Source organism: Salvelinus alpinus, chromosome 5, assembly GCF_045679555.1.
Source record: "Salvelinus alpinus chromosome 5, SLU_Salpinus.1, whole genome shotgun sequence".
In the NCBI taxonomy this organism is placed as follows: Eukaryota; Metazoa; Chordata; class Actinopteri; order Salmoniformes; family Salmonidae; genus Salvelinus; species Salvelinus alpinus.
Genome location: NC_092090.1, coordinates 36478469 through 36492645, shown reverse-complemented (window position 1 = coordinate 36492645; position 14177 = coordinate 36478469). Strand labels below are relative to the sequence as shown.

Below are 14177 nucleotides of genomic sequence, written 5' to 3'. Positions count from 1 at the left end.
GTATTTTGTGTAACAGAAATGTGACTATGAAATACAATTTTGAGTCCTTTATTTGCACTCATAATGATAATGGTGTCCCTCTGTCATTCTTGTCCCTGCAGTGCCTGATCATCGGGGGAGGCCCATGTGGCTTGCGGACGGCCATCGAGCTGGCTCTGCTGGGGGCCAAGGTGGTGGTGATTGAGAAGAGGGACACCTTCTCCAGGAACAACGTGCTGCACTTGTGGCCCTACACCATCCACGACCTCAAGGGCCTCGGGGCCAAGAAGTTCTACGGCAAATTCTGTGCTGGAGCCATAGACCACATCAGTAAGTACTTTTACATGTGGGGTAGACATCTCATCAGGAAACCTTTCTGCACGTACAGCCATAGCAGTTGTGATTAATAACAGCCATTTCCCATAGCCCGACATGTATTTACTTTTGCAATGGAATATTTTGCTTATTGATATTGTTAGATTCAGCTGATGATTATGCTATTGTATCCTATTCCCCTCCAAAGCAATTTTTTGTCTGGTAACCTTGATGCTGCCAATCCCTTCCATTGCATAATGTCAAGGTTGTTAGCCATAGAAGGTGAAACTTCCATCTGCTCTTAGCTACAGAGATAGATCTCCCGTCTGGATTACTGCAACTCGCTGTTGGCTGGGCTCCCTGCCTGTGCCATTAAACCCCTACAACTCATCCAGAACGCCGCAGCCCGTCTGGTGTTCAACTTTCCCAAGTTCTCTCATGTCACCCCGCTCCTCCGCTCTCTCCACTGGCTTCCAGTTGAAGCTCGCATCCGCTACAAGACCATGGTGCTTGCCTACGGAGCTGTGAGGGGAACGGCACCTCCGTACCTTCAGGCTCTGATCAGGCCCTACACCCAAACAAGGGCACTGCGTTCATCCACCTCTGGCCTGCTCGCCTCCCTACCTCTGAGGAAGTACAGTTCCCGCTCAGCCCAGTCAAAACTGTTCGCTGCTCTGGCACCCCAATGGTGGAACAAACTCCCTCACGACGCCAGGTCAGCGGAGTCAATCACCACCTTCCGGAGACACCTGAAACCCCACCTCTTTAAGGAATACCTAGGATAGGATAAAGTAATCCTTCTAACCCCCCCCCTTAAAAGAGCTAGATGCACTATTGTAAAGTGGTTGTTCCACTGGATATCATAAGGTGAATGCACCAATTTGTAAGTCGCTCTGGATAAGAGCGTCTGCTAAATGACTTAAATGTAAATGTAAAATGTAGATACAAAGCAGAGCTGCCAACTGCTGGTGTTGAAGGCAAATCTTTCTACAGCTCTCAAGTGAGGCCAAAGGCCAAGTTTTGTTGTGTGTATAATGTGTAAATGCATGGATGCCTGTGCAGTGTGCATGCACTAGGTACTGTATTAGATAATGCAGAAAATACAGCTGGGTTTCTTGCATGGTTCTAAGAACTCCTGATTCTTGTCTGTGTTTGCCAGGTATTCGTCAGCTCCAGCTCATGCTGCTGAAGATCGCCCTGCTCATAGCTGTGGAGTTCCATGTCAATGTGGAGTTTGTCAAACTGCTGGAACCTCCAGAGAACCAGGAGAATGACGGTGAGTGACAGCCCACTTACAGGCCGTCACTTACAGTAGCTGTATGTCCATTGAACTCCATCAACATTGGCCTAATACCCATCAACCCATCATCCCTGCTCCTTCCTGCTAACAATTAAGGGTCTTTTGTAGTTCAGGGGTTCAGGCAAGGGCTAGTTTACAGCATTTGGTGCCAGACTTCCAATATCAGACAGGTTAGTTGGGGTTGAAGGGCTTCATGCAATGCATTTGGAGAACATCAACAGTGCACATTAACATGAGCCTTGCAACAGTCAGTAAGATTGTTACAGATGATTTTAATTTGAGCCAGTTTGCTACAGCAGGAAAATAATCATGCAGCAACAGGAAATGTGAATTGTTATGTGGATTATAATTAATGGACATTTTTGTAGAGATTGATACATTTTTCTTAAGGGAAAATCAAGTCTGAAATTTCAAAGTGGAAATGACTTCAGAAGCCTTTTGAAAAACCTCAAATACATTACAAGTTTAAAATTTCCTGTATGTGGCTGCCCAGAGGATCCCAACACAGTATATTCTCTCCCACACCATGCATTCCGTTGCTTTACATCACTGTACCTTGAGCTACAGGGAGTTACTGAAGTCCATAACTAGTACCTTTTGGAGTAGTTCTGCCTCCCCATTCAACAGTGTATCTCCTTGGCAACCAGCAGTAAACAGCAGCACTGTTACAGCAGTGCACTGATCACCCTTTATTTGATATTTGCATTGCCATGGGAATCAAAATGTTTAAACGTCATAATCATTGCTTCGCCATTCCTATTCAGCTGCTAATGGTTAGCAACCTCCCCAGATGCTAATGTTATTTTATGGCTGCTGCTGAGCAAAGCACACAGTAATATCAGTGAGCAGAGCAGACCTAGTGGCTTTGTTTAAGGAGCAGCAGAGCCAAATTACGGCCATGGAAGTTAATTATGAGCTGATTAGCCAGTGTAATTACAACCGTGCCACCTCGGCTAAGTTCTTATAACAGTACAGTACTAGCTGCTTCAAGATGTGAACACTGCGGGGTGTGTGGTGATGTGGCGCCGAGCTGAAAGGCTGGCTATCTGAAATAGCTCTACACTTGACCCCCCTCCCTCCTACAGAGCTTTGTTGATTGGACTCCTGGACTGGAGGTCATTAGCTATCCCATGTGGCCTCGACAGCGACGTCAACCAACTGATAAAAACAAGAGTCTTTACTAAATTTGGATACAGAATGGTCCCCCTACTTTTGCTGTCACAGGGTGCTCGGTGTCCTTGACATGATGGAATGCATTTTTGACATGGTGATATTACACAGTGGATAGACAGCCAACCCAACGCTGCTGGGGTCTCACACTGCCTCTGTGGCTGACATCATTCACCACATTTGATCCACTACGTGCTAAAATGTACTGAATTATATACTGTAGATGGCTAACGCCCTGGTATCAATTATACAGTACAAGTGAGACTGACATTTTTATTTATTTATTTAATTTGTTACTTAACCAGGCAAGTCAGTTAAGAACAAATTCTTATTTACAATGACGTGCTAGGGACAGTGGGTTAACTGCCTTGTTCAGGGGCAGAACGATAGATTTTTACCTTGTCAGCTCGGGGATTCGATCTAGCAACCTTTCAGTTACTGGCCCAACACGCTAACCACTAGGCTACCTGCCGCCCCACATTAATCAACATCTTATATAATTACAGCACGGTATAGTCTGCTGAGCTAAATGACACAATGTGTGTGACCTCTGTGTCACCCTCTTTGTTGAGAGCTGTCAGGATTAGCAAAGCCTTTTCCCCACTGGTGTTGATAGGCATCATAAATATTGTTCCCCAGAAATAACAGGCCAAAAGAGCAACCAAGTAAATATTGTGTCTGTTTCTCTAGCCCATGTCCTCTCATTCTCTCTATCTGGGTTGAACTCTACCCGTTTGTATACTGATAAGTATGTTTGTTTGAGGTGTGTGTCCCTGTGAATGTGGAACTGTACTGACCCTCTCTCCCCTCCTCTCCTCCCTTCCTGCTCTCTCTCCTCTCCTCTGTCTGTGTTTCAGGGCCTGGCTGGAGAGCTGAGATCAGGCCTGCCGATCACCCCGTGGCAAACATTGACTTTGACGTGGTGGTGGGGGCTGATGGGAGGAGAAATACCCTGGAAGGTGAGAACTCTGGAGGGATGGGAGGGTGACAGGTTGTATCCATGCAGAGTATATCTACATTCCGTTAATGACCTGACCCCAGACATAGGATATGGTGATATGGTACTGTATATGATATCATGTGATGACATCCGTGGAATGGCTCTCTCTGAGATTGCTCAATATGTTTACTAAACACTACTTATTCCAAAGCTAAATTTAGCTCCAAGTTAAATTGCAGTTGGATATTATCTGGAGCGCCTTCAAACACAATTTCTATATTGAAAAGTATGTTTATGTAGCTTTGTTGACAGTAGCTTGTTTCAAATAATATCCAGGACACCTTTCTCATATAATTATTTTGTCTGGATAACAGCCTAACAACTGTAACTAAGAAACATACGATTGTTATTGGCTGCGGCTTTTGGCTACACAAAGCATCCATTTAAAAAAGCATAGTCTCATCCAAGAAAGTTAGGAAGCCATAAAATCAAGCTCGCCTCTGTAAAACGATACCCTATGTCATTAATCTCTCCTTCAAAGTGCAAGGTTACACATGAAATCACCATATCTCTGTACCTTAATAAAAAAGATCTGGGACCCTGTTTGTGTAGTCATCTGGATGCTGTTCAACAGTTGATGCATGCATGTTGGACTCTCCCTCACAGATGCCTGTCATCTCCTCACCAATCCACATCAGATGCTTATTCCTAAAAAGGGCATTTTCTGTCTCCAAACAATGAGGCGTTTAGGTCATCGTCTGATGACGAAAAGCCTGAGGAAAACTTTCTTTTTAGAAGTCCTTCTACTTTTGAACTGCCACGCAAGTCCTGTCTGAGAGGAGGGTTAAATATACCGCAATCTGTTCTGTACCCAGCTAATCGTCTGAGAGGAACACAGCTGCATTGGAAAGAGTGATGTGACGGGGGGGAAATGCCCCAGTGAATTAGCAGTGACCGTAATGGAACATTTCTGGCTCATATTAAAATGCTACCTCCTCCTAGAAAAGCATCTCTCAGAAGCTCATACATTATTTTGTAGGAGGAAGAGAGGCTGAACACATTAGAACATTCATCTTCCTTTCCTTCCGGAGTCACAGGTGTAGAGGTAATGTTGATGTGTTTTCTTTCGCTAGAGGGCTTTGGTACAGAACCCTCCTCTTCCCCAGGACAGTTATAAGCATACTAACATGTGGCCTGTGGGACATACATCCTGGAGTGACATATCCCGGGTATTGGCTGTGGTTGGTTGCCTTTTCCAGGCTTTAGGAGCTTTGGTAGAGCTTTGACACCACAAAGAGACTTAAAAAAATTATATCACCATATTCTCTTACACAAAGGCAAGGTTTTGCATGTCATTTAAAAAGTCAGACAGCTTTTTATAAAACTGTAATTGTGAGAATAGCAGCAACAGGAACCCAAGTGAATAGCAGTCTGGCATTAAAAGTCTGAGCCCATGCTTCAGTCTATTTTAAGGCTTGTCTGCAGTTATGTTTGGCCCTGGATAGGACACAGAAAGTTAATGTTAAATGAGCCTCTAAAATGTCTCCATTAAAAAAAAAAAAAAATCAGGATCAGTGAGAGGATGACATTACATTTCCCCAATGTTTCTATCTGAAGAGGAACTGATTCTGTTCTATTGTTGTTGATATCCTAAATAGCAGAAGTGTACGCAGTTGCAGCCAATAATAGTACATATTGCAAAATCTCACCGTGAAAAAACGAGACTGCACCTTTTCTTACGATAGTCCAGTTCATGTAAGGAGTGGCTGCACTCTACTCCACCTGAAGTTGTGAAAGTTAATCAACCTGGAAAACATATTTAGATCATAACATTTTAGTACTGACCCAACTCTCCCGCTGAGGGTTTTGTTCCCCTGGTGATATAAACAGTATCACCTCGGTAACAAGCCTCTCTGATCCTAAAATAACTGGCCTGTGATTACAGCTCAGTGCTAGATTTCCTCTGGATTAGTATGACTCCGCTGGCCTGGCCAGAGAATAGTAACATCCCATCTCTCTCTCTCTTTCTCTATCCCTCTCTCTCTTTCTCTATCTCCCTCTTTCTCTCGCTCTCAGGGTTCAAGAGGAAGGAGTTCCGTGGTAAGCTGGCTATCGCCATCACGGCCAACTTTGTCAACAGGAACACCACGGCCGAGGCCAAGGTGGAGGAGATCAGCGGTGTGGCCTTCATCTTTAACCAGAAGTTCTTCCTGGACCTCAAAGAGGAAACAGGTGGGCCTGAGATCCCCCACAGCCAATGAGTCAGCCAGAGGAGCAGACTGCCCCTAGAATGCACTTAAATCCACACATTGTCAAACAACAGCAATCTTCAACCCTGTCATTATCATGGGGGGTTTTAACCTTCCTGTCTGTGTCTGTCATCTGTTGCAGGTATTGACCTGGAGAACATTGTGTACTACAAGGACAACACACACTACTTTGTCATGACAGCAAAGAAGCAGAGCCTACTGGACAAGGGTGTCATCATTCATGTGAGCAAACATTGTTTAGATCAGGGATCATCAACTAGATTCAGACGCGGGCCGATTTTTCCTGCTGTCCGAGGGTGTTGTATTCAGATGTGTATTCAGATGTGTGTGTGAGAGAGGAAGAGAAATAGAGAGAGGGGGGAGAGAGAAGGAGAGGTGAGGAGTTAATAGAGGAGGGTGCTGGGTCGGAGGAATCTCATCCTTGGTGGTCTGCCAGCTGAACAGCCCATGAGCCGGGCGGGCACCACAATGACATCCATGAAAGCTAAGTGTTATAAACATCCCTAAAGGAGCACATATTTCACTGGCTTATGACTCTCAGTGCTCGCTCTCACTTCAATTCCCAGGGTTCTGCATGAGTCATCCCATGAATTCATTCATAAAGACAATGTGGGACTTTGAGACTGGCGTCACAGTACAATTTAAAGAGCATCCATCTTTAATGGTCCTCTAATATACGAGCTGAATAACTGTTATTACACCTGGGGTATCAATGTTGCATCTCATTTTGCCTCTTTTACTTCATCCTTTTGGTCATGGTCTCTCATAAACACAATTCCCCTGACTTTGTCTCGTAGGACTACATAGACACAGAGATGCTGCTGAGCAGTGAGAATGTGAACCAGGAAGCTCTGCTGGGTTACGCCCGCGAAGCCGCTGACTTTGGCACCAACTACCAGCTTCCCACGCTGGACTTTGCCATAAATGCCTGTGGCCAGCCGGACGTGGCCATGTTTGACTTCACCAGCATGTATGCCTCGGAGAACGCAGCGCTGGTCAGAGAACGCTTCGGACATCAGCTACTTGTGGCACTGGTTGGGGACAGCTTGTTAGAGGTGAGGAGGCTGTGACAACAGGGTTCAATCATGCTTTAAAATGGTTGGACATTAATACTGCATGTTCAGCCAAATGTACTGTTATGCTGATGTTATGTGTCTGTGTGTGCAGCCGTTCTGGCCCATGGGTACAGGGTGTGCGAGAGGCTTCCTGGCTGCTTTTGACTCAGCCTGGATGGTGAAAAGGTGGGCTGAGGGCAGGACCCCTCTGGAGGTGCTAGCTGAGAGGTCAGTGGTCAGCACACATACTGTACACACACACACACACACACACACACACACACACACACACACACACACACACACACACACACACACACACACACACACACACACACACACACACACACACACACACACACACACACACACACACACACACACACACACACACACACACACACACACACACACTAAATATATATATTTCTCCAGGGAGAGTCTTTACAGAATCCTGCCGCAGACAACCACTGAAAACATTGGCAAAAACTTTGAGCAGTACACCATTGACCCTGGGACTCGGTATCCCAACCTCATCTCCACCTGTGTCAGGCAAAACCAGGTACCAAGGCCGTTCTCAAGGATCACATTGCTTACTGCAGTATTCACTTTCTGCTGTCACCAATATCAGATTCACCCTTAACATTAACACAAGAAGGATGGACTGTGCTTGTCTTCTTATCTCTTCTTATCTATTCTTCTGCCTAAATCTCAGCTGTGCCTCTTTGTTATTTCTTCCAGGTGCGTCACCTGTACATCAATGGAGAAATGCCAGTGAAGTCGTGCTCTCTGGAGCGTAATGCTACAATACGTCGCCCTGTGAACCTGGCCAGACGAGGTGAGCCACACACGATACAAGAGAGGCCAGAGAGACTGTGGAGTTGGGAGGCTTTAGTACAGTGTGTTTGGATACCGTTGTCTAGTATGGACTTACCTCTGATCCAGTGCATGGCTCCAACCTACAGAACATGTTGTGATGTCTATTCAACTGGTTCAAGTAACTCATTTGAAAATGATGACGGATGAGTCCCTTGGGTTTCAGGGGCCCAAATATCGGCAGCACTCATTCATTCAGTGGCTATTTACCCAAAGGTAGGAGAAGATATTCCACTGTAGTTCTATTGAGTTCTCTCCCGTTCCCTGTGCTCTGGGAGTGTTCTGAGACAGAGGCCCACAGCAGTCTTTAAGGTGAGGCAGACCTTTTCTCTCGCTAACAGGAGTGTCAGACTGAGGACGGGCCCGCATTAATCTCTGCTTGGGAAATAAGTCGCCGTCTGAGGTTTGTTTTTTCAATGATCCATGGTGAGAGGGGAGTTTTGGTGAAGCCTCTTGACTGTGGACAGGGTCATATAGGGTACAGACCCCCCCCCCCCCCCCATATATTCATCATTTAATTGGAGGTCAAAGCTGGTGGTTCTGTGTATTGTGAAAAGGAAAAACATGACTTGATACACTAGTAGTTAAACGCATCTGTGATATCTTTAGGATGTTCTCAGATACCAGACCTAACAAAGTCTAGCTGGTTACGTTTCAAGATATTTTTGGCCCTATGGATCATGTTAAACATGAGTACTGTCTCCATCATCAGAAAATGTTTCTTCCATGTATACAGTATCTCTTTAAGCACACGCTGGCCTCTACATAATGCACTAAACACAATGTTACACAACCATTGGTCCTATTACACAATGACAGACAGGTTCAACATGTCCTGACAGAGTCATGTGCATACTTCAGCCCCTATTCTAACTTACCTCTTATCAGTCTTACCTCTCATTAACGTCACCTGCTGTCACTGTCCCACATCTATGATCTCACTTCCTGTTAGCTCTGTGTTTGTGTTGCCGAGTGGGTGGGTGGCTGTTAGCTGGGTTGTGGTTAGTATTTTATTTATTTGGATCCCCATCAGCTTTCGCAGCAGAATCAGCTACTCTTCCTGGTTTCCACAAAAACACAACACATGACAAGTGACAAAACACTGATACACTGATAGACAAGGACAGTCACACAAATGGAAAATAGGGCAATGGAAAACAAACATCTATGTTCTTCTTATTGGACCAACTTAGGTAGTGCCTCCCTTTTTCACGCCATTTTCACCCTACTGAACACCTTGTTCCTGTCTGTGTGTGTAGAGTCGGAGATCAGGCCGAGCAGGCTGCTGACGTGGTGTCAGAAACAGACCGAGGGCTACAGGAACGTGAGCGTGACTGACCTGACCACCTCGTGGCAGAGCGGCCTGGCTCTCTGTGCCCTCATCCACCGGTTCAGATCCCACCTCATGTATGTATAGCAAAACACTGCAACACACACCTACCCTGTAAACCACCACAGTAAGACTGGCCTCATGTACCTTACTGTAACTGTAAATGACCTCAGCACTCTCTCTTTTCTCCTCATAAACCATGTGTGAGACTTCTTCATGTCACACCCTGGCATGTAGCACTTTGTCATTGTAGGTCGATAGACTGGCTCCTCATAAAATGCCTCTATGGTATATTGTGTAATGGGGAATTTCCTCATTAGGCTAACATTTACATCAAGACACCAGTAATAGCAAAACTTCTTACACCCACACCGTAATATTGTCTCCTTCTGACGGTGTCTAATGTAAACAATGCCAGGCATGAAAGTATGTCAATGTATGTCCTGGTGTACTATCTACACACAAGCCCCTGCCTCTCACTCACAGCCCGTCTTTGTGTGAGAGTAAATGTAAGTGGTGGGTGTGAAGGACTTTTGAGCTTCATTAAAGAGCCTTTTTCCCGATGTCAGTTCTCTCTCTCTCTCTCTCTCTCTGTTACTGATAGGTGTGATGAAACAGAGCACACAGAAGACACAACCGCTTTTAGAGAAACCCTGTAGTATGTGAAAGGGAGTTTGGAAAGCATAACTATGTATTACATGTCACACTCAGTATGTAGGGCAGTTTGTTATTTATGACTTCTTCTTTGTGGAAAAGTGAGGGCTACACTGCTAGTCTAGAACAGTTTCATAACTTCTATGTTGACACCAGCTTAGTCTTATAAAGCCTTCACCTAGTTACCCACACAACATTACAACAACATCGCGTGATATCATTTCAATCGGTTTCCCTCAGAGAGTTTGATTCGCTGAATGAGGAGGATTCGGCTAACAACCTCCAGCTGGCATGTAACCTGGCTGAGCGGGAGTTTGGGATCCGGCCCTTCACCACTGGGGAGGAGATGGCTGCTGGTCAGGAACCAGACAAGACCAGAATGGTCACCTACCTCTCCAAGTTCTACGAGCTGTTCCGCGGCACCCCCCTCCCCGTCTCAGGTACGCCTCACACCCCTCACCCCATCCCCCCGCAGACACGTCTGTCCTGAAGCCCCAGACTTCAGATTTCACTCCCGCACACACCCACACAGATATGCACCCACACAGACACACACACACACACACACACACACACACACACACACACACACACACACACACACACACACACACACACACACACACACACACACACACACACACACACACACACACACACACACACACACAGTAGCAGCCCTTTATATCATCAGGTCTTTTTTTAAAGGCTCCTTCCCATGTCAAGAGTTATTTTTAAATGCAGCAGAAGCATTTGGCTCTGAACACTTCATTAGGAGGAGCAGACAGGGTGGAGAGGCATATGGTCCTACTGCTCTGCCCTGGCCACAGGCTCCCCCTGTAGACACACACACTCACACACACATTCATGCTACACTTACATCACAACGGCTGCCACCAGACTCTCATTATTATTGCTAAATACTGCACAATTTAAATACTAGCACCCCTATCCCCATTCCCCATAATGAGTGTAAATATTGGACTATAAATTGTGCCTTCCTGTATTATACTTATGGTAAAATGTTTATTCTATTCTACTGAGCAATTTACTTCATGTTCGTATTCTTATCATTTATTATTTATTATTGTTGTTGCATTGTCGAGAAGGAACCTGCAAGTAAGCATTTATTTGGACTGTGTATACCATGTGTAGCCCGTACATACGACTAATAACAAAACCTGAAACTTCATAGTTTAACACCTCGTCATTGTCACCCTCGAAGGCCTTACCACTCCACTGTGTCCACTGTATTAAAATCCCAGCCTCTCACTTTTTTGGCCATTTCTTTACATATCAAGCTGTCTCTGTCCTTAATGTAATTCATCCCTTTGCTTCTGGGCTGACCCCTGCTTTCTTTCAGATAAGTTATGTCTTTCTAGAGACACTTTAGCCGGTGTGTGTGAGGGTATGAGATTTCATCTAGCTTCCTCTGTGTTGCACAACCTTATCAGTCACATTGTCTGGCATGAGAGGACTGCACATCTGCCCAGCACAGTGTAGGTTACCTTACAGATAGTTTCTGAGTCTCGGATGCCTGGAGAGAAAACACTACACCTTACTCCAGTTTCTGGTCTGACATGCCTAAGGTGAACAGAGCATATTATTTCCACAGGGACATCAGTTGTACTAGCTTTATGGTCTCTGAGAGGTCACATGCTATGCCTCTATCCACAGCAAAGCTGGTTTCCCACATGACGGAATGAGGATGTACTATTTAGCAATAATTGTATACATTCTTATGATCTGAAGTGAAGTGTTCCCAGTATTGGTTTCCACAAAAAAGCCCTTTATTTATTAGGTGGCATTTCTCATGAAAAGCAGATGGTCTTGCCCCATCTGGTTCCTTCCAACACTATAATATTAGGTTTCTTTTAGACGTAATGTAAAAAGAAACATTGGCCATTGATTTTATTTGGCATTCATGGCTGAGCTCCGTGGAATATATCATACCTTTTAATATACTCGTGTTTCTTTGCAGATTCTAGAGGGGCCGACGAAAACAGTGAAGACTATCCTTCCAAGGCAGTCAGAAGTATGAACAAAGTTCTGAACTTGGTACCAAGAAAGAGGATACCAAAGGTAATCACACTCCTCTCTCAAAGGTGCCTGTCTGCCTTGATAACTACTGCAACTTGAGAGCCATTTCAGCCTTCCTGTGTTATCATTTCAAAAGTCATTTCATTTGAATAAGTGGACTGTATTGGGGCCTTCCACAAGTTAAATGTATAAATACAGATCATTCTTCTAGAGTTTTTTTGAGATGGGCTCTTTTTAATTAGTTCACTTTCATGTTGAATCTTTTTACCATTGAGTGCAGTCGAAAATATTTAGTCATATACTATGGCCTGTTTGTTTTCTTTCAGGATGAGAAGAAGCTAGAAGATACTGACCCAACGTACAAAAGGAGACGAAAAGTCTGCAGTTACTTGGAAGAGGTAGTTATTATCATCAAACTACCATTTCATAATGACATTCTAAGCGCACCAACGCCAAATACGACAAAATACCATTTATTTTGGACCTGATAACTCAAGTCACTATTTCTCATGACAGGCAACCAACTTCTCCAGTCAGAGTGCATCCTGTGTAGGTGAGGGGAGGGAGGTGAAGGAGAACAAGGTCCGCTCCATGGCCAGCCAGCTCCTGTCCAAGTTTGAGGAGAGCAACCCCAGTTTCACCCTCCGGAGACAGGTCAGAACCACCAAGATATGTCTTCCATCTCCCCTCCTCAGGACTTTGTCAGTGTTGGACAGTGTCCTCCATAGCTTATACAGTACTATAGTATGGTATAGTACCTGGCATGTTTGTTCTCAGAGGCCTTATACCACAGTGTGCTATAGCACAGAGGCGTCACTACAGACACCCTAGTTCGATTCCAGGCTGTATCACAACCGGCTGTGAATGGGAGTCCCATTGGGCGGTGCACAATTGGCCCAGCGTCGTCCGGGTTTGGCCGGTGTAGGCCGTCATTGAAAATAAGAATTTGTTCTTAACTGTTTGGTGAGATACTTAACTTATCTTGCAAGTCACTTTGTCTCTTTTCTTCCTTTTCTGTCTTTCTACTAACCTTTTTCGTTGGCTTTGTTTCTGGCTGACAAACCCCATCAGTCTCAGTGTGATTGGGGTTCTGAGAGGGCCCCTCGGCCACGCTCCATGGACATGACTGAGACCCCACGCTTCACCAACCTCAGGCAGCAGACCCCACTCAACCCTCCCCCCAAGACACAGGTAGAGGACTGGAGCAGGCCTGGTCAACATACTGTAATACACACGCATACCCACGCTAATACACTCTGCAGAACACACACTGTCACTCAGTTTTGGTATACACTCGCTCACAAACCAGTCATCATCTACCTGGAGTGAGAGTGTTAAATGCTCCCTGTGGGCTGGAAATGAAAAATAAGCCCCCCAGTGAAGTAGATTCACACGATAAAGAAAAGCATGGGGCATAAATCTCCCTCCTATTCTCTCCAGCTGTTAAACTACTGGAGCCTGTTAGCTGCAATTGCTTCTTGTTTTCTCATCAAGCTTACCTTGAGTTGACGGAGAGCCATAGAACTGCAGCTCACATGTGCTGTGTGTTTCCAGTTTCCGTCTGCAACCTGTGCCAAATATGCAGCTGAGTGCATCGCTCGGCCCCCACCACAGCCTCCTCCCAAACCCAAGCTCTCTCCCCAGCTTCAAGCCCAGCTTCAGTCTCAGCACCAGCCCCAACCCCAGTTCCAGCCCCAACCTAAGCTCCAACCCCCATCCATCCCACATCCCACCCTCAGGAAGGTCAGACAGGCTGATCAGACATGTGCTCAGATGCAACCTCAGACGCAGCCTCAAAAGCCAGAGAGCCCAGAGTACACTGGCTACTCTCCCTCCTGCCACTCAGCAGTCCTAGCCATGTCTAGAATGCTCCAACGCCTTCAGGAAGTGGAGGAAAAGATCACCCAGGTGACCTATTCCCCTCTCATTTCCTTTCCTTTCCATCTGTCCGTTTCTCTTTGTCTGCTCTGTCTTTTACTATTGTTATTGCCTATTACTGTGTGATCATATAAGACATCCTTTTTAGGAAAAGGCTGAATATGAATGATGAGATAATCATCGTGATTATACATTTAGCATTGTATAGCACATAGTCAGCTGGTGAAGTCAACCCCTAATCATCCACACTGACCACAATGGCAAGAACAGACCCACAGCCCTGGCAGAGACAAAGAGGCACAGAGGCTGCTGACTGGCAAGTTTAGCCAGTGGGCTGCCCTTGTAGCCTTGTTCTGTGCCAGTCCTGTGT

At 45.5% G+C, this 14177-nt stretch overlaps 1 protein-coding gene across 14 annotated transcripts in view; it reads left to right on the top strand.

Moving 5' to 3' along the window:
• The window catches only part of LOC139576124 (F-actin-monooxygenase mical2b-like), a 47995-nt gene that overhangs the window by 25332 nt on the left and 8486 nt on the right, over positions 1-14177 (top strand). For 9 of the 14 annotated variants that reach the window (XM_071401813.1, XM_071401812.1, XM_071401811.1 and 6 more), the window contains exons 3-18: positions 102-309; positions 1454-1570; positions 3622-3723; positions 5781-5936; positions 6096-6196; positions 6772-7029; positions 7142-7257; positions 7465-7591; positions 7771-7867; positions 9165-9312; positions 10130-10329; positions 11871-11971; positions 12256-12327; positions 12446-12583; positions 13001-13120; positions 13484-13837. In XM_071401813.1, coding sequence (XP_071257914.1) covers positions 102-309; positions 1454-1570; positions 3622-3723; positions 5781-5936; positions 6096-6196; positions 6772-7029; positions 7142-7257; positions 7465-7591; positions 7771-7867; positions 9165-9312; positions 10130-10329; positions 11871-11971; positions 12256-12327; positions 12446-12583; positions 13001-13120; positions 13484-13837 — 2415 coding nt within the window. The remainder of the gene's footprint in view (positions 1-101; positions 310-1453; positions 1571-3621; positions 3724-5780; positions 5937-6095; positions 6197-6771; positions 7030-7141; positions 7258-7464; positions 7592-7770; positions 7868-9164; positions 9313-10129; positions 10330-11870; positions 11972-12255; positions 12328-12445; positions 12584-13000; positions 13121-13483; positions 13838-14177) is intronic. The other 5 variants (XM_071401814.1, XM_071401820.1, XM_071401821.1 and 2 more) reach the window with 3 other exon arrangements.